General features: G+C 41.6%; 1 protein-coding gene across 1 annotated transcript in view; it reads left to right on the forward strand.

Moving 5' to 3' along the window:
* Positions 1 to 19,029, forward strand: part of fut8b (fucosyltransferase 8b (alpha (1,6) fucosyltransferase)) — a 140,359-nt gene that overhangs the window by 105,250 nt on the left and 16,080 nt on the right. Inside the window, exon 6 of the mRNA XM_079572740.1 lies at positions 2,524 to 2,770. Within this exon, the coding sequence (XP_079428866.1) occupies positions 2,524 to 2,770 (247 nt within the window). The remainder of the gene's footprint in view (positions 1 to 2,523; positions 2,771 to 19,029) is intronic.

Here is a 19,029-nt window from a genome sequence, read left to right on the forward strand (position 1 = left end):
TTTATACTGGTTTGTTTTAGTGTTTCGAACATTTCGCCTAACAGCTTTGTCTGCAATATTGAACTTTTAGCTTAGCTTTAGATTAGCTTTTAGCTTAGCTTTAGATATATTTTTTTTATTTTTGGGGTGGGAATTTTATGAATTTTATTTCACAAATATGTAGGCTATACATACAAATGTATAAAGAAAATTTAAAAAGGAGAAAAACTAAATTTCTGGGAATCAACAGTTAATAGTAATAGAAACAAGAACAAAGAAAACAATAAAATAACAAATTAAAATGAAATAAAAACACACACAAAGACACATTTTTTTCTAAGTGTGAGCAGTCCTCTCATCTAGAGAAATTTGGAGTCCATTAAAGTAGTTCAAAATAGGGGTCCAGGCCTCAAAAAATTGCTGGATGGTTCCTTTTTAAGGTAAATCTTATTTTTTCAAGTTTCAAAAAATACATTGTCTCTCTAACCCATCTAATAAGAAAGCAGGATGCTTTGCCTTGCAATGAGAGTGGTAAAAGCAATAGCATCGCGTGCACTACTTGTTAGGGGGCAAGAAGATGGAGTAATGCTCAAAGATTTTAGTGTATGCATCAAAAATGTTAGACCAAAAAATGGAAAGTGCAGGGCATGACCAAAACATGTGTATGTGATCTGCTGGTTGACCTTTACAGCGAGTACAGAAGGGGTCTGCATCAGGATATATGTCTGCCAGCTTGGGATTGGTGAGGTGAGCTCTTAAGACGACTTTCAACTGTATCAGACCATGGCGTGCACAAATTGAGGATTTATATATACGTCTAAGAATGGCGTCCCAAGTTGCATCATCAATTGTCAAGCCCAGGTCGGTTTCCCAACGTTTTTTGACTTCTTCAAGGGAGGTGGGGCAGATGCCATTTATTAATCTGTACAGAGAGGAAATTAATTTCTTCTTTGCAGGTGAAAGTGAGAGGATATCGTCCAGAGTATTATTATCTGGTAAATTTGGGAAGGATGGGAATTTTTTTTGGACAAAGTTCTTAATTTGCAGATATCTGAAGAAATTAGATTTGGAAAGATCAAATGTCTCACTTAGTTCAGAGAATGAGGAACATTTTCCCTCTGAGAACAGATAGAATACAGATTTAATGCCTTTTGTACGCCACAATTGGAAAGACGAATCCAAGGAGGCAGGTGGGAAATTATGGTTTCCACAGATTGGAGCATGTATTGAAGTATTTTCCAGGCCAAAATGCCTCCTAAACTGAGTCCATATCTTGATAGTTTGATTGACAATTAGGTTTGGCTGTTTGGCTGGAGAGGCCAATGCAGCACACACCATTGATCCTAGGTGCAGGTGGCTGGTTGTGTATTCTATGGTCACCCATGATTCGCATTGATCTTTGTCAAAATTAACCCAGTGAAGAACTTTTTGTATATTGCAAGCCCAATAATAATAAATAAAGTTTGGAAGTGCCAACCCTGCATTATTTTTGGGCCTTTGAAGAGCAGTAGCTTTAGATAGTTTTAGATAGTTTATGGGTGATGTTGGCATCACCCATAAACTTTTACTTGTGAGGAATCGTCCCAGCTGTGTTCACATTCACCCAGTATTTGACTGTTAGCCAGATTAGAATGACTTATCACGATATTTGTGGGAAAAGAAGCGACTTGTGCACGCTCGTGAACACTCGTACCCGTGCACGTAAAAACAGGAAGCAGGATGATGCCGCTGTACCACCTCTGTGCTTTAGTTGACTCATCTCTGGACATAAGTCTGACCAACGAGGTTTAGATCCAAAGCTTGGGTCACACGCCCTTCAGACACAAGGCGGTCTTTACGCACCGGCACCACGGCTCCACTGCCTGCTCCCTCCTCTGACCTCTGACACTGACCTCTCCTCACTCAGACACTGACCTCTCCTCATTCACACCAACCGGACAGAACCCATGCTTTATCCATAAAGAACCTGAGCTCACGAACAACAGGCGCAATGGTTTATGAATGAAATGCCCCACAGTTTATCGTGTGGTTATAGGCCAACCCAAACCTCGCTATTGGCAAATACAGCCAACACCTAAGGCTCTTCTTTATGTTCTAAACATATGTTTTGAAAGGTGTTATTGATGGAATAAACAGAAAGATGCCACTACGTCTGATCAGAGAAACAGAGGTCACTCTTCGCATATGCCGGATTTTGTCAATCAGCGTACAGAATTTTGCGTTACTTTCCTACGCACTTTTCAAAGTCAGAGTTTCACGCACAATGTGATAAATGAGGCCCCTGGGCGGTGTCTCTGACTAGTTGAATCTAAGGCCCCCACAAAGATTTAATGAAGCGTTTCTTTCTTCGCAAAAATACAATCTGTCACCTCTCTCAAAGCATGAAATTCTGACCTCACTATGATCAAGCGAGTATGTACTGCTGACTGTGGGGAGCTATGTTTTTTCCCAGCGGTGATGGTACATCCGCTTGTGCACTTCCTGTTTAGTTTAAAGGTTGGTTTAAATTCCCACCTCATTTCTCCTTTCTTTCCCGCTCTCCAGGAGAAGCCCATGACAAGGACGTGCAGGTTGTGGAGTTGCCCATCGTGGACAGCCTGCACCCGCGGCCGCCCTACCTTCCCCTAGCCATCCCCGAGGACCTGGCCCCGCGGCTGCACAGGCTCCACGGCGACCCGTCCGTCTGGTGGGTCTCGCAGTTTGTCAAGTACCTGGTTCGTCCGCAGGCCTGGCTGGAGAAGGAGATCCAACAGACCACCGCTAAGCTGGGCTTCAAGCACCCCATCATCGGGTAAGGGACCTGGCTCATGTGAAAAGGCCATTGTTTACACCAACACACCTACAACCACATGCTGTTTTCCGCCTAGGTATTATTTCATAACTGAAAAGGCTGGATTTCTGCATCTGTAGATTGGACTTCTTTGCATCCATTTTTGAATTCATATAAGGCAGACTAGATTGAAGTCTGGGCTAAAGCATTGGTTTCACCTTTGTACAATCTTTTCGTTTCTGATGGGTTCTGGTTTAGATGTAGCCGAGTTCACTCTTGATTTAGTCGAAGAAGTTAGTAAGTAAGTGCTTTATTTGTCATTGGACAACTGTACAACAAAATTGCGCCGCCTCCTGGGTTTGTCCCTGTTTCAGAGCGTGGTGTCCAGCACTGGTCAGCGCTTTCCTCTTTCTACTGTGCAGCTCCCTCCGCTTCATAACAGTCTTTCACCATCTTCTAGGAAGAGCAATCTGTTTTATTCTCCAGTGAACGTCCATTAGCCAGCACAATAGGGATAGAAGGCATGTGTGGCTAAGCTTTGAGTCTTGCCCGGATACCTCCTCCTTTGTCCCTTCCTTGTTTCCTGTAGCTCCTCTTGTGATGCCTCCACTGTGCTGCAGGAGTGGGGGGCTCTTGGTGCTTCTTCAGTGTTTTTGTCCGGTTTTGGTCCATGTTTAGATGATCTATGATTAGAGATTAGGTCACCATATTTCCTGACTTTCGTTCTTCTTTAGCCCATATTTTCTTTAGCTTAGTACCGGGTTTGTGCTTACAAAAATGCCCTGAGATCCTGCCTGACCTTGGGAGTATGGTCTACTTCATATCGCGAGTGCGTTGAAAACAGGCACTCGAGCGATAATGACCTTGTTTTCTACATTTTCTATAGCGCCTCTCGCTATGAAGTGCATGCCATTCAAGGGAAAAGGAATGAACATAGCGCTGAATGTTGGTGTAAAACAAACACGGCTCTAGCGGACGATATCAGCTTAATATATTTGCAGTCAACTCAAGTAGGTTAGGCATTTTTAACAGAATCTGAAGTGCAAAGACAAAGTGGTTTAAACTTTATATTCAAAGCAAGGCGGCCTGAGACGGAGACTGTTTCTATTTCTCAGTTTGGTCGAGTTAACCCCATCAATTTAAAACATGCACAATAGGCAAAATCTCCAGTTTACAATGATCATTCCTGGAGAGGCGGTTTGTCTTATTGAATACCATGACATTTTATCCCAGGTCCACAGAGGGTTGAGATACATTTATTTATATGCGGCGATAGTTGTTTAAAGAGGGGGTATTATGCTTTTTTCAGCCACATAGCACCAGTCTATAGCACACTACAATGATGACGAAACCTTCTGTTGGTCTGTCAATGCAGTAAATTAGAATAACTGCCTTGTATAAAATTGCTCTTTCAAAATGGTGGTAGCAAATGACTTGAAATAGACCCCTGTCTCTTTAAAAACCTCTGACCCTTTCCGACACGCCCCCTCCACACGCTGTCTGTGGCATCACAACAACACTGCGCTCGTTATCTCAACAGTATTGAAACTACGATCGGTGCATTTTAATTTTTATTGTTGGAAAGGACCTACTGTTTATCACTTTGTGAACAATGGCCACACAGGATATTATTTGGAAACGAACCTTCCACACCGGACGCTTGGAAGGGGCTCTTGCCTGAAAAATAACTGCTGTTTGGAGGCTATCTCTTTGCAACTGCCATGCCCTATGGATCTCTAACTATACCCCCATGGACGACACCAGGATCTGCAGGAGCCCATACGATTCAAAGGCGGACATTATCTGTGCAGGTGGACAATGGTTTTTCGAGGTTACCCCGTTAGCTTGTTATAATCGACTACAGCTCATTGTTGATGAAAAGTCTGCAATAAACCACAAATGTGTAAAGCCAGGCTCATTGTGTGATCATCGTAAAGGCTGCTTCGAGTAGTTGCTGCTTTATTGACGTTATTTGTGCATAATATGCTGCCTGTTTTCAATGAATGTTGTGAAGGTGAAGGTTGTTAGCTTGTCGCGGCTAATAGTGCCTTAGCTCCGGGAGAAACCACTCGGCTACGACTCACTGTAGATGAAATGTGAGCAATAAACTACACAATCAACAAGCCAGGCTCCGTGTGTGATCATCATAAAGGCTGCTTCAAGCAGTTGCCTGTTTTAGTGACGTTTCAATGCATAATATGCTGCTTGTATTCAGTGAATTTTCCCGTTAGCTTATCGCGGCTAGCTTGTTAGCTCCGGGAGAAAACCACTCGGCTACGACTCACTGTAGATGAAATGTGAGCAATAAACTACGAAATCAACAAGCCCGGCTCCGTGTGTGATCATCATAAAGGCTGCTTCAAGCAGTTGCCTGTTTTAGTGACGTTTTCAATGCATAATATGCTTGTATTCAGTGAATTTTCCCGTTAGCTTGTCGCGGCTAGCTTGTTAGCTCCGGGAGAAAACCACTCGTCTATGACCCATTGTAGGTGAAATGTGAGCAATAAACTTCCAAATCAACAAGCCAGGCTCCGTGTGTGATCATTGTTAAACGGTTCTTTATGTGTGTGGTGGTTTTATTGACTTTATGTGTGCATATTTCTCGTTTTCACGTGATGACTCGAGGTTTAGCTTAGCATTAGCTTTCTCCGGAGGCTCTGTGCATCATCAAGGCCCAGCGCAGAACCAGACACTGAAATAAGTGTTCTTGTCACCGGTTTGAATCCTGGGTGTTTCGGTAACAGAAACACTGATGTGTGTCTTTGTAAAAGTCTGCTGTAACTCCGGTTCACAACACATGAAGCTAATCCTCCATGATGACTCTGTTTACATCTTAGGGCTAGACACTGCGGGGAGGGGGTTCTGCTGAGGGGCAGTGGTTGGTTACTCGGCTGGTGACGAAAGGTCGGAGGCGTATCCTGGAGGTCGAGGGCGTTTCCTGAAGGAATCAGGCGTTTTATCCCTAAAATGCCATCAGAGTTTCTACAGATTACTCGAAAATACGTGAATGTGCCAAGGCAACACTTCAGGCATTTTGCATAACACCCCCCCTTTAATATTGATCCTTGGGAACAGGGGGTGTCATATAAAATGGTAGAATCTCCATAATTCTTGCTGTGCAAGTGTGCAGATCAGAGTTTTTGTTTGTATATTGACATAAAATATTAAATCAAATCACAATAAAAACAACTGAAGTATATATTATTAATAAACCTTATTTGAAATGGTTTGACCGTTGAAATTAGTCCACACACTAATTAAATTTTACTGTGGGTGTCCACTAGGGCTGAAACAACTTATCGATTATTGAAATAGTTAACAACTATATTAGTAATCGTTTTCTAGTACACGCAGGCTTAAATAAAGCAAAAATGACATGAAAATGTCAAAATGTTTTGATGGAAGCCTTCTTAAAGTTAGGGTCTGTAGTGTTTTGTACATTGAACATTTCATAAATATCTGACTGTGTCTCATCCAATCAGAAAGCAGAATTGGCACAAAGAGCCTCCTACAAACATTTACTTGAAGTTTTCTCCATCAACATGTCCTCAAGCGGTGCCACTTAAGCTTTATGTGGAAAAAAATGGAAAAAATAACATTTTCATTCACCATTCACAGCCAAGCGATTAATTGATTAATCGTAAAAATGATCGGTAGATTAATCGATTACCAAAATAATCGTTAGTTGCAGCTCTAGTGTCCACGGTTGCTTGCATCAATATTTTCAAAAGTTTGGGAACCCATTATTTCCCCCAACTTCATAAATTCTCTCTTCACTGATGTAAAACTATGATTAATCCTAAACAGGCAATATTGCATCAAGCTATGTATTAATTCTAAAAACATGAAAATCCTTTATTTGCAGTATACTAGTTAGAGTGATGCATTGCCCTCTTAGTACAACGTGTTTTTGAACTGTAATTGTGATTTCTTTTATTAGAGGTCAATATGACCTTACAACGGCAGCCACATCTGTCACTCAGAGAAAACCAAAAATGGCCTTTGACCAAACACTGGAGATTTCTTCTGGAGAAATCTCTGGAATTTGCTGTCACAACACAAAGCTGGCTTATGTGTGTTTAACTCTTGCTCCAATTTCAAAAAGGTTTGTATCAGTGATTATGAACGTAAAAATCCAAATCAAGCTTTGATATCCCCCCCTCTCGGTACAATCATATTTTAACAGCTTCACCCCGGTCCATACCTCCTTTGCTGGTAGCAGTGGTGTTTCGAGTGCATAGGAATTAGAGTTGAATTTGATTTCCCTGTTTTTTCTTTTCTTTTAGTTAGAAAAGTTAGAAACCATCGAGTTTGAACGCTATGCCCAAAAGCATTCTTAAAGGTCCGATATTATGCTCTGTTCAGCCTTCGTAAACTTCTTTTGGACACCTTAACCTTGATATTGTTGTCATAAAACACCAAATAGTGCAATGCGATCAGATGTAGTTATACAGAATGCCAGCAGATGGTGCACTTTCCACTCCTACTCCTACAGTGAAAAGAGATAGCGGTTCAAATCAAAAGTAATATCTATGATAGCAACTGGTAAACCTGCTATTGTCACAAATTTGATGAAGATGGTTTGAGAGGAGCTTCACGGACTTGTGGGATGCAGTTTTGAGTGTCAGACTAGATATCCAAGATTACTCAAAAATACAGTACATACCAGCTCAGGCACCGAAGACCATATGAGCAACACAAAAAAACATGAAATGTCTTTTATTCCTCGAGCATTAACATTGTTTTACGAATCTGTTTTATAGATGTTTTTATTCATTTTTTTGTATATTGCTGTTTTTATTCTATTGTAATTGACACAATTCAGGTTAAACATTTTGTTCTTTCCTGCAATGTCAAATTTAATGAACCTAAACCTATGTGCAAATGGAAGAAAACACAAATCCAGGTATGTGGTTTTTGGTCAAGATATAACATATGGTCAAAAGCCCTAAACAGTAAATTTTGCGTAATATAAGAAACTGTCCGGAGTCAGTTTGCATCCACGGCATTAAATAACTATATATAAGCTGATGGTTAGATTATTTCTCCATCTCATTGTGATGCAAATGCTCATTTCTGACGCCACTTTTACAAAGAGTGGCTAAGTAATGGTCCACAATCTTCTTCCTCTTTGATGCATACTGCCATTAGCGTCCCATTGATGTACCCACTGAAGCTCTTTTTAACTCGGAGGGCTATTAAATATATGGAAAACGGCGATGTAGCCCCATTAGAATCCCATCGCCGAAGTAAGTAAATACATAAAGAGCTGTCTGTATTTACAAATGGAAGGATTAGCTAACATTTTATTTTCTCCCCAACAAAGCAATGAATCAGCCTCGCCGGTTTGTTTTCATAAATCATGAGTCACACAGAACAAGTGTCATTTTTAATCATTTCAGACACGACTTAATCGCATTTGCACGTCTATGTGAACGTGTTCGGGATAAGCTTTTGTGCCCAGTGTTTGAGAAAATTACACGCTCTTCGGAGATACGAAACTTGGAATTACTTTTTAAATAGTTGCCATTTTTTTTGCGGCAATCAACACAGACTGGGAAGATAATAGAGCGAAATACAAAGCCCCTCTCGCTGGGCTAATATCCTTGCACTTCCAGTTATTTTTAAACGCTCAAGGCAAGAGGGAGGAAGTGGTAGTTCAACTAGACATGGCCTCAGTGTCCAGCCTCTCTCGGTGATGACCCAGACCCACTCGCAATGGGTCTGCATGTTGACTGTTGAGCTAAGCAAACGAACAGAGAGTCGAGAGTGGGACCAGTCAGGGGTGTCCTTTCGAAACCTCAGTATATTTCTGAACTCCAGACTCCCTTCATCTGCTGCTGTTGATACTTGAATACTTGGAAATTCACTTATCACATTTGCCTCCCATGGATACAACACTACCCCTGCAAATCTGGCTCGTCTTAAAGAGTTTACTTTCACGTCTGATTCCTTGCGTTGTCCACTGGGAGTGAAAGCATCTCGGGACCCGCTATAGTCGAAGTGGAACGTACAGTAATTGAACAGTGCTCATTACTGCACTTAGCTCTCACTGGACCAGCTCATTGGGGAATATATGAGCCTTCTGAATGTGCACTGGAATCAAAGAAATAGCTCCTGACAGCTTTTATTTGTTTCATCTTGGCATCTGTTTCATGTACCGACCCTATAAATAACACGTATTTTTACAGAATTGTATTACGTGTTGCAGACACCAAACAATAGCCTGAATTCCACAGCTCATTATGGATGTCCTTAATCTGAAATTACCTTCCGGCTGTGCACATTCTCCAAAATTATCTACAATACTTTGCAGACGGACGTCATCACGGTATACAAGTTACCAAAAACTGTCTATGTCTGGAAATAGTTTGCTCTGACATAGGTACCAGTCTGGAAAAGATATACAGTGCTCAAAAGTTTACAAACCCTTGCAGATTTTTTTTATTTTTTGGCCATGTTTCAGAGGATGTGAATAATAACACACAACGTTTTTTTTTCACTTATAGTTAGTGGTCAAACTACTACTACTACTACATAATGAATTATTGCCCCCCTTAACATCAATGACACCTTGGGGTCTTTTGTGGCCTCTTTATTTCCTTGGATGGTAAAACTGGCCATTGTTTTTGGCAAAAAGCCTCCAGGTCCTGTAAGTTCCTGGGCTGTCTTGCATGAACTGCACGTTTGAGATCTCCCCAGAGAGGTTCAATGTTATTGAGGTCAGGAGACTGAGATGGACACTCTAGAACCTTCATTCTGCTGTGGCCAGTGAGAGGTCAACATGGCCTTGTGCTTTGGGTCGCTGTCATGTTGGAACGTCCAAGTGCTTCCGATGCGCAGCTTCCAGGCTGATGAGTGAGACTTTTCCTCCAGTATTCTTTAATAACATGCTGCTGTCATCCTGAAATCTGTTGTGACCAAGTTCCCTGAAGCTCACACATCCCCAAAACATCAGTGATCCACCTGCGTGTTTCACTGTACCTATCAATGAATTACTCGTACAAAGGTTCTGGTATGTGCACCTGCAGACATTAGCTCTTCCCAGTTTGCATTGTCCCTGTCTATTTCTTTGTCTATACCGAAATCATGTTATCATCTTTGTACACTTATGTCACCTGGTATACCTGACCGTATTGTCTGTCTGATGTACACGTTGCATTATATAAAGTTCCGTTAATATCGGCTTGACAAATATGCAAGTAGATCAAATTGTTATATTATTTCAAAGTTGGGAAGTCAAGTGTGTCATCATTCGGCGCGCAAAGCTTTTTTTCTGACACTATGGCATAGATATTTTTAGTTGAACATTTAAATTGCGCAACAGAATCCAGGAAATCCAAAACGGGTCACTTCAACAGAAGGCGAAGAAATGACCAGAATGATTACTCATGGATTACTCAATACTGCATGACACAAAATACATGACGGACCAAAAAAAGTAGCCTCCAGGATGTAGCTTACTGCTCTGATCTGGGGTTGCTGCAGTTGGTCCGGTCTAGGTTCAGCAACACTATGTGACCCAAGATGCTGAATGACCTGGTTATTCCATCAACGGATTTCTTCTTCTTCCCATGTTCCGTGTTGCCGATGCCAGGATTCATCAGGCTCACGTTTTGAAAGAGTGGTTCAAGGAGCATGAAATGGATTGGCCACCACAGAGTCCAGATCTTAACCTCATTGAGAGTCTTTGGGTTGTGCTGGAGGAGGCTTTGCGCAGTGGTCACACTCTCCCATGTTCAGGACAAGATCTTGGTGAAGAGTGAATGCAGCACTGGATTTTTTGACGTTACAGAAGCTTATTGAAACAACGGCGAAGCTGTAAACAAAGCTAAAGAAATCACTGCTGGAGAACTGCGTTTAGTTGCCCTTTGGATCGAAAGTCCTCTCAACTGCAACCCAGCAAAGTGACCTACATCCTTAATCGAAATAAGAAGGCACTTTACAAGTATTTTGTCACTGAAAACTATGGAAAATCTTCAGTCGAAAACAACTGCAACTTTCTCCCGGCTTGGTTCACACAGTATAGAATCCACAATGACTTTTTCCCCCTTGCAGCAGAGACTGTGAATCATTCCACTCCTCGTCCCATGGGGAAGCCTATACCCGATCGGGACGGGGTGTACTTTGAACCACAACATCTTTTTTTTTTTTTTTGACTCCATTTCATAAAGTTGTCATCAGCCTGGTTTATTTCTGTCATGGCATATAGAGAGTATTGTATGCTCATGCCTCTCTGTGTATTACGATTGTCTTTGACTTTTTCCACAAGTTTAGTTCTTGACGGTTGGTTCTTCGCTGTTATGGGTTTTGCTCTCTAATAATGAAGGAAAAACAGCGTGGGAACTTTAAAATGTGCAAAGGTTTAGTTCTTGTTGTGATATTCCTAATGTAGGTCAATTTTAGTCTCGTCTTGTTCATGATTCGACTTGATGAAGAAACAAGTTGTGTTGGATGTTTGTTTAGACCAGGGGTGTCAAACTCGTTTTGGGTCACAGGCCGAAATTCAACTCCCACGGAACCCAGAAAATGTTTCCAATAAATGAATAATAATAAATTGTGATTTGGTCAAAGCCCCAACTTGAATGTAGCTTCATTAATAACAATGGCTTACACTTGTATTGTAATTTACAAGCCTGTATCACAAGTTCCTCAAAGTACTACATAGTAGTCATTATTCATTTACTCCACACTCGGTGATGGTAAGCTGTTGTTGAAGATACAGCCGCCCTGGGGCAGACTGTCCATTTACCACGTGGCTATAATGTGTTCATTATCCTGAGCTCTTATTATGTCAGTTCCCTCTTCTGGACACGTGTGGAACTCTTTCTTTTTTTTAAATGTAATGCCCCCGAGTGGCTAGAATGAGCATTCTGGTTATTCTTTAAAAATAAATAACTCCGCACAGGAATGGGCTAGAGACTTACTTTTTTTTCTACACACGCTGTAATTTATGCTCTACAGGGCAGGGGCCGGATTAAATCATCGTATGTTTGACACCCCTGGTTTAGAACATACGTTTAAAGCCAAGTTTGAAGGTCAGTTCATAATAATGGTTTTCACTAGCTGTAGAGGTTTATCAAACCGCTGCACTGTCATCATTATTGGTTCATTCCATAGTCGGTGGTGGAACGAGGCTTGAAGGACGGAGTGAGAGAACATTCAGTTGCTCTAAAAATCCCAAACTGCTCCGGCTCATGTAGAACCCGGAGTTTTGGTTAGTCAGATTTCTAAAGTGAATATAAACGCTCCAGATCTGATTACTCCAGTTATCTAATTTTTCTGGCCATGAAAACGTAGTCACTGTCGTAGAGCACGATTCACACACAAGGCAATTTAAAGTGCTTTACAGCTACACAAAGTTACAGTGATAGATCCCAGTCCATTGCGAGAGTTGCACAGCGGGACCGTGACAGGTCAGAAATGCGTATGTAATTGCTTTCTACTCGGTGATCCATCATTTCCATAACATAAAGTCACTCATTTTTAAGTCACTTCATTAACCATGCCAAAATTAAGACTTTAAATCTCATTGAAAAGCATCAAATTGGATTCAAAGCATTAAATTTAAATTTCTCGGAAACTAATGACATTGCTAAACTAATTTTACTTCACAAGTTTGTGGGAAAATACAAAAGTGATGGTTTAAAACATATCCACATGTGGCGTCCCATATATCGAAATTTCACCGCACGCCTCTGTCTGATTGAAACGTTTGCAAATCTTTTTTTGTGTTTGCGGCTTCGAATATATAGGATTTGGGCTTTAGAATAGCATTCAAAGGCATTAAACTTTACTTGCTTGACTCGACTACATCTCTGACTACAGCACTACCTCCAGAACCCCCTGTTCCCAAAGGATTCCCCAACCTTTTCCCCCCCCCCCCGCTTCTTCTTGCCTCTCCACTCTCGCCACAGCATTCCCAGCCTCACATCTCAATCCCAGCCCTTCTAAAGCTTCCCTCACGCGCATTACCGTCTCTCCTCCTCTCTCCTCCGCTGGGGAGCAGCTTATTGAAATGAATCGCTGGGTGGAACAAAGATTTTTCTTTTTTTTTTTTCCTCTCCCTGCTCTTGCCCTGCTAGGCTCTCGATAGATCCAGTCCGCGGCGCGCTGATGTTGCAACAAAGTGCCGGCGTGCTCGTATCAGCGCAGTGGAGAGAGGGCAGATATGTGGAATAAAAAAGCGAGGGGAGACTAGAGAGAGGATGATGGAGAGGGCACAGGGGCTAGATGTGGCCAGGATGAAATGAAAGCCTTTGATTTTGATGGCGTAAAGCTTTGCAAAAGGCTGGCCTGACTTGACTTGCATATAATTATGGAATTCTTTTCTTTATCTTATGGGAATTTAGCCACCAACGAAGAATGTAATATGAACTGACGACTGATATATGATGTGTTTTTGTCTTGTAAATTCTCATGGTATATCTTCAGTTGAACGCCTGTGCATTTTTGATTCAGACACCTCTGATGCGCGTCTGCATACACATACAAAGGAGAAGCGGCGTTCCATCCGAACAGCTAGTCAGCTAGTCCAGCAAACTACAGTGGGTTTCAAATTATTATGCAAATTGTGTTTCAGTGCCATAAAGGTAAAAATACAATCTTTTGGATGGTATTGTGTCTCAGGGCTCTTTCACTGACATCAATCTCAGACGCCTGTGATGATAGTTGTCAGTTAAGCCCAGTTAAGGGAAAGAAAAAGGATCTCTCTTCTGATGAAAAGCGTGAAATAGTTGAATGCCTTGGTGTAGGTATGAAAACCTTTGAAATTTCATGAACGATTAAGCATAATCATCGTACTGTAAAGAGATTTGTGGCTGATTCAGAGCACACACGGGTTTGTGCACAATAAGGACGGTTTCTGCCAGACAAATACATCAGATTAAGAGAACAGCTGCTACAAAGCCGTAAACAGGTATTTGAAGCTGCTGATACCCTCCAGAGGCTTGCAGTTGTTAATGAACTTTCTATCCGGCCTCCCCTAAACTGTTAATTGAATCTTCACGAGCAGAAACGGCTGCAGTGACTCAAAAATACATGGAGACTCATTTTCAAACAGTCTTGTTCACTGATGAGACCGTGTAACCCTGGATGGTCACATGGATGGAGTAGTGGATGGTTGGTGAATGGCCACTATGTCCCAACAAGTCACGCCAGAATCATGGAGAGAGCTGAAGGTGTGAAATGACCTCTTGAAACCCTGAGTTGCATAATAGTTTGGAACAGTAGATTTTTTAACTTTTTTTTTTTTTTTTTTTTTAATCACTGGGAGGTTTTTTCAACCACATTCAAACGATTTTCTAGCAGTTAAAGACTTGAAAATTATGCTGACTGTTATTTGAGTTGACATTTTAGAAAATCTTTGAAAAATGTAATTTACATAATCATTTGGAACGCAGTGTAGTGCTAGTTTATTGGGCGCAACAAATGTCTATCATGATATAATAGACACATGCAGAGTCATAATACACGTCTGCACGTAGCCACAGCCAATTGTATACGTATGAAGTACCTAAACTTTCAAGCTAAACTATTAGAACACGGTATAAAGCTTGATCGAAAGATGCATCATGTTGGATCCGTAAATATATATATATATTTTTTCATCCCTAAGCAAACTACAAGCTTCCGTATGTCGAATAGCACGTCATCGTCTTGCCGTCCCTCTTCGCTCTGTGATTGGTCCCCAAATCCATGCAAAAATTTCGGCCATGGTCCCCAGGCTTCTGTACAGTTCGAAATGATTCGAGCGCACACAGCAGTCTGCTGTTAGCCAGGCTAACAGTGTGGAGCACAGGAACCACAAATGCAGTTTGCAGAAAAAGGCAAAATCCATCAGAATGGAAGACGCCGAGAAAGGCTGATTGATCTGAGAATCATCGACTGTTCTCCAAACACGAGCGAGTGAGTAAAAACATGGATAGAAAAAGCTCCTGCTCTACGCCCCATGTGTACAAACTGGACAAATAAGATATTTGTATTACATGACTGATGGGTGATTAGTGGGCCGGCCCACATGTTGTTGCAAACTCGCTTTCTTCATTCCGTAGTTCGGCAATTTTCCAGTGGTTAGCGTGTGATTTTCTATCATTCTGTTGTGCTGACTATAACTGAATGTGAGCCCGTGCAAAACCGAAAACTCCCGGGCTGAAATGAGGTCGTGGAATGTCATTATAGATATTGAGGTTTAAAAATAAACCGTTGGTCGTGCATAGGGAAGCCTGGGCATCTCTGCTCGAACCGCCACCCACACTCTGAAATACCAACAGGTTTTGAGCTAACATTTTAAAAGCAGAAATATCACTTGTAATTACTGAGTAAGGGCCCGATTGCCGTCGTCAGAAGGACGCAGACCCAGGTGCATGTAATCACGGACGAAAAGGCAGATCTCTTCAGCGTCAGGGAGTAATAATGTTGGAGTAATGCTAATGCCATGACATTTGTACTTTCAGATCAAAAGATGGGAAGTTGCCTCAGTTTTCAGTCTCAGTAGAAGATTTAGAATAGTTACTGCTGCATTAATATTATATATACAAGAAAGTTATTGGAAACTATGCAAACAAATAGCACTCCTTTTATTTTTGTGATTTTGTATTTTTTCTTCTCATTGACTAGATTTGTGTATATACATATGTTTTCGATCTAGTATCCATATTGAGTCATTCAAGTCAGCAATTGCAGGGTCAAAACCGAGCCCAGAGCAGTGTTTTTGTGGCTAATGTTCATGCTTATTTCTGCCCCTGTTTTCAGATAACCTTCCATTTGAATTTAGCTAAAAGTCCTAATGTGTAGAAAGAGCCCAGACCTGTTCACCACAACTGCCTCTAAAATTACTCAAAAAGGTGTTATTTCGGGTGTGCCTTCATGCACGTCCTTTAAAAATCTGCCTCGACGTTGAAAACATTGGCAGTTTTTATCCGCAATATGCCTTATTTTTTATATGACAACATAAAATGATGAAGTTTCATATTGATATCTCTAAATGTATTTGGTTTTCCCTGTTCACCTGCAGTGTCTCGCCGTAGTGCCAGGCTCTTCCTGCAGTCTGTAATGCAAATACCTCCTCCACTTCAGCGTGGAGTGTGCAGCCTGGGGGGGGACGCGCGCCCTCCATAAGCCCCATCGCTTTAGTGCAGGGATGATTGGCAGCGAGAGGAGCTCTGGTCAGATGAATCATTGACTTGCAGTGCGCGTGTGGCAGCGGTGTGGGCAGTTCGACGTGGGTAATGCATGCTTTCTTTACGCCCACCGCCGGTGCATGTCCCTGCGCCGCGCCGGCACTGACACGGACGGATGAATGGAATCGCGGCACTGCGAGTGTGGGCGAGGCTGGGGCTGCAGGCTACGAGAGGCAGGGAAAGGCATGCCACGGCTCAGCGGTAGACTGATGTTTGAGAGGAAGGGCCTCTGGTGTTGTGTATTTATATAACTAGTACGCTTTTCTCCAGGGGGTGTTGTTATTGAGACGAGATGCTGCAGGTGGATATGGAAAACATTTCAATTTAGAGGAATCAATTTGAAACTTGTGCTGGTGATTTCTGACAGAATATTTGAAATAAATGTCTTTCACGTTTTCTGTCTTTTCGTGTTTTCATATAGAAATTGCATTAAAAATTGATAGAGCCAGGTGTAAATGTATAGTTGTATGTTGTTGATATATTGGATACAAAGAATTTTTCATTTTGGATATGTTGTTTGTTTTTGAATAAGCCAGAAAATGTAAATTGTGGCCCTTCCACCTTGGAAGCTAAGCAGGGAAGGGCCTGGTCAGTACTTGGATGGGAGACCGTCTGGTAACACCAGGGAGCCTGGCGAATGTAGTGAGTGAGTGAGTGGTTGGTGGTGGTAGGAGGGGCCGATGGCGCAGACTGGTTGCCTCGCTTCCGTCAGTCTACCCCAGGGCAGCTGTGGCTACAATAGTAGCTTACCACCACCAAGTATGGAATGAATGAATAATGCAATGTAAAGCGTCTTTGATTGTTCAGAAAGGCGCTATATAAAACCGATGCATTATTATTATTATTAGTATTATTAAGTTTCAAAGGTCCATAAATCAGTCTGATATTCAAAAGTTTTGTAACATCTGCGCATGCGCCTGTATATTTTTCCCGTCTTTAGTTTAGGCTTTAGCTGCTGTGGTCTCCTAGAAAGGAAATGACCTTATATGGATTATGGCTAATCTCAGTCACCTTTTGCTCTACATTTGGATACTAAACATGTCATTATTTGTGAATGAATAAGCGTTGCAAAAACGAGGGGGCGCTGTGATCTTGTAGTGGTTTCCTGGGATTCTCCGGTTCGTTAGTGTTCAAAACGCCATAATAAAGCGTCACAATGGGTGAGGTTTGTCTTTCTCCTTTTACTCTGACATTAAAACTAAGATGCTAAGGGAGAAAAGCTGCTAAAAATGTCAACATTGTCCACTTTGTGAAAAATCAATGTTTTTCCTGCAGCCTCTGGCCTTAATCTAGTGGCCTTAAAGTGGTTCTAACATACATAAATTGTCTTTTGAGCGCCTCACCATTGATGTTTTATGTATGGAAAGTGTCACACAGGGCTTTATAGGTTTGCGTCTCAGTTTGGTTGGAGCGCCCTGCGTTGGCTCTGCTGGGGGAATTAAAAATGCAAGAAACAGTGCGCGAGCCTCTACTTTTTACTGACAGAAAAGAAATGACCAAAGTGAACTGTTTACTCCAAACTGCGGGAATAAAACCTAATTTCCTACTCCAGGTATGTTTTGGGGAACATATGGATAAACTAGGTGAAAACATCTGCATTATCATGGTTAAAAGTGTACTGTTCATGAAAACCTTATAGACCATTCTCAGTCATGTGACTTTTGGTTGGCAATCCGCTGTTGTGGGACAAGGCCCCGTGGAAGACCCAGGACACGCTGGTGGGACTATGTCTCCGAGCTGGCCTGCGCACCAACAGGACAGGTGCTCACTGACATTAGCCTCTGTGCGCACTAACCCGCCACTACTGTTCACAAAACAAACTCTATAGCATGTGCCCAAAGCTCCGGAACAAGGATTCAGTGTTATATCGCTTTATTTTCAAGTTGCAAACAAAGAGGAGCTCCACACATCTAAGATGCTTCTAACTGGCTTTAAGTTAGCAGCCGCATTGGGTGTTTTTAATACATATTTAAAGATAACTGGCAAATGCAGCAATTCGCATGTAAATGCCTAACACGCGTATCTTCCATAAACCACATGACCAAAGAGTTCCTGATCTGACTAGAAAGTACTGCCCCCAGAGCAGGAGCTGAACAAAGTTCCTCCAAATGTGTCCCAGCACCTCAGTTCCCCCTGTCGGAAAGCGATCCAAAGGGGGCTGGTACTTAAAAAGAACCAAGAACTGCAGAATGTTCCTGTGGCAAGAAAATAGGCACACACACACACTAGGTGCCAGGGGTAGTGTTGTCTCAATACTAAAATTGTAAACTTTATTTCATTACTGAAAAAAATAAAAAACAAGACTCAATTCTACGACAATTTTTTTTCCTATTTGCTTATCTCTTTTTCCATCTGCCCTGTATTGTCTACATTCCAAAACACTCAACACTCTGTTGACTTGGTTTTACAAATCACTGTAATAAAATGTTTTTTTTGTTCTTTCTAATAAATGTTTTGCATTTTTAGCAGCAATATTCATAGTCAAATGCTTATATGTCATGGCGACGTGTAAACAAGCAGCAACCTCCTTCTCTCTCGGTACAGCTGTGTTTTTTGCCTTTTTTACTGTATACATTTATGTACTGTATATAAAGCATGTACACTTTTCTGTATTAGGCTATGTAATCTACAATTTAAACTATTTACCGACAGGATTTGGCCCATGACCAATGACCATCATTTATAAACACTGTCTGTTTCTGCTTCATGAACAGTTGAACATGAACAGAATTGAAGTCTGTACGCTAAGCTAAAGGAATTAATGGGTCGTTAAGCTAACGCTAGCCACATTAGCAAATTCTACAGTTTTTCTCAAAACACCTGCTCCTTTCATCATGCCCTGGCAGCAGTAGTCATACCCTACATTTCGATAACGGATGCATTTAGTTTTAGACATTTAACCCCAATTTTTGAGTAAAAGTTCTGTGATACATGGCAATAACTTTGCGAAGGGAGCGTGGTGAGCCTGAAGAAGGAGGTGCAGGGGATGCTCTGTGCAGACAGAAATGACAGAAAGTATCAATACCTGCTCAAATGAATATTTAGCCTCAATATTACTTTTAGTGTCAGTTTAGTATCGAGGATTTTTTTTTGACAACC

The sequence above is a fragment of the Gobius niger genome, assembly GCF_951799975.1.
Source record: "Gobius niger genome assembly, chromosome: 15".
NCBI lineage: Eukaryota > Metazoa > Chordata > Actinopteri > Gobiiformes > Gobiidae > Gobius > Gobius niger.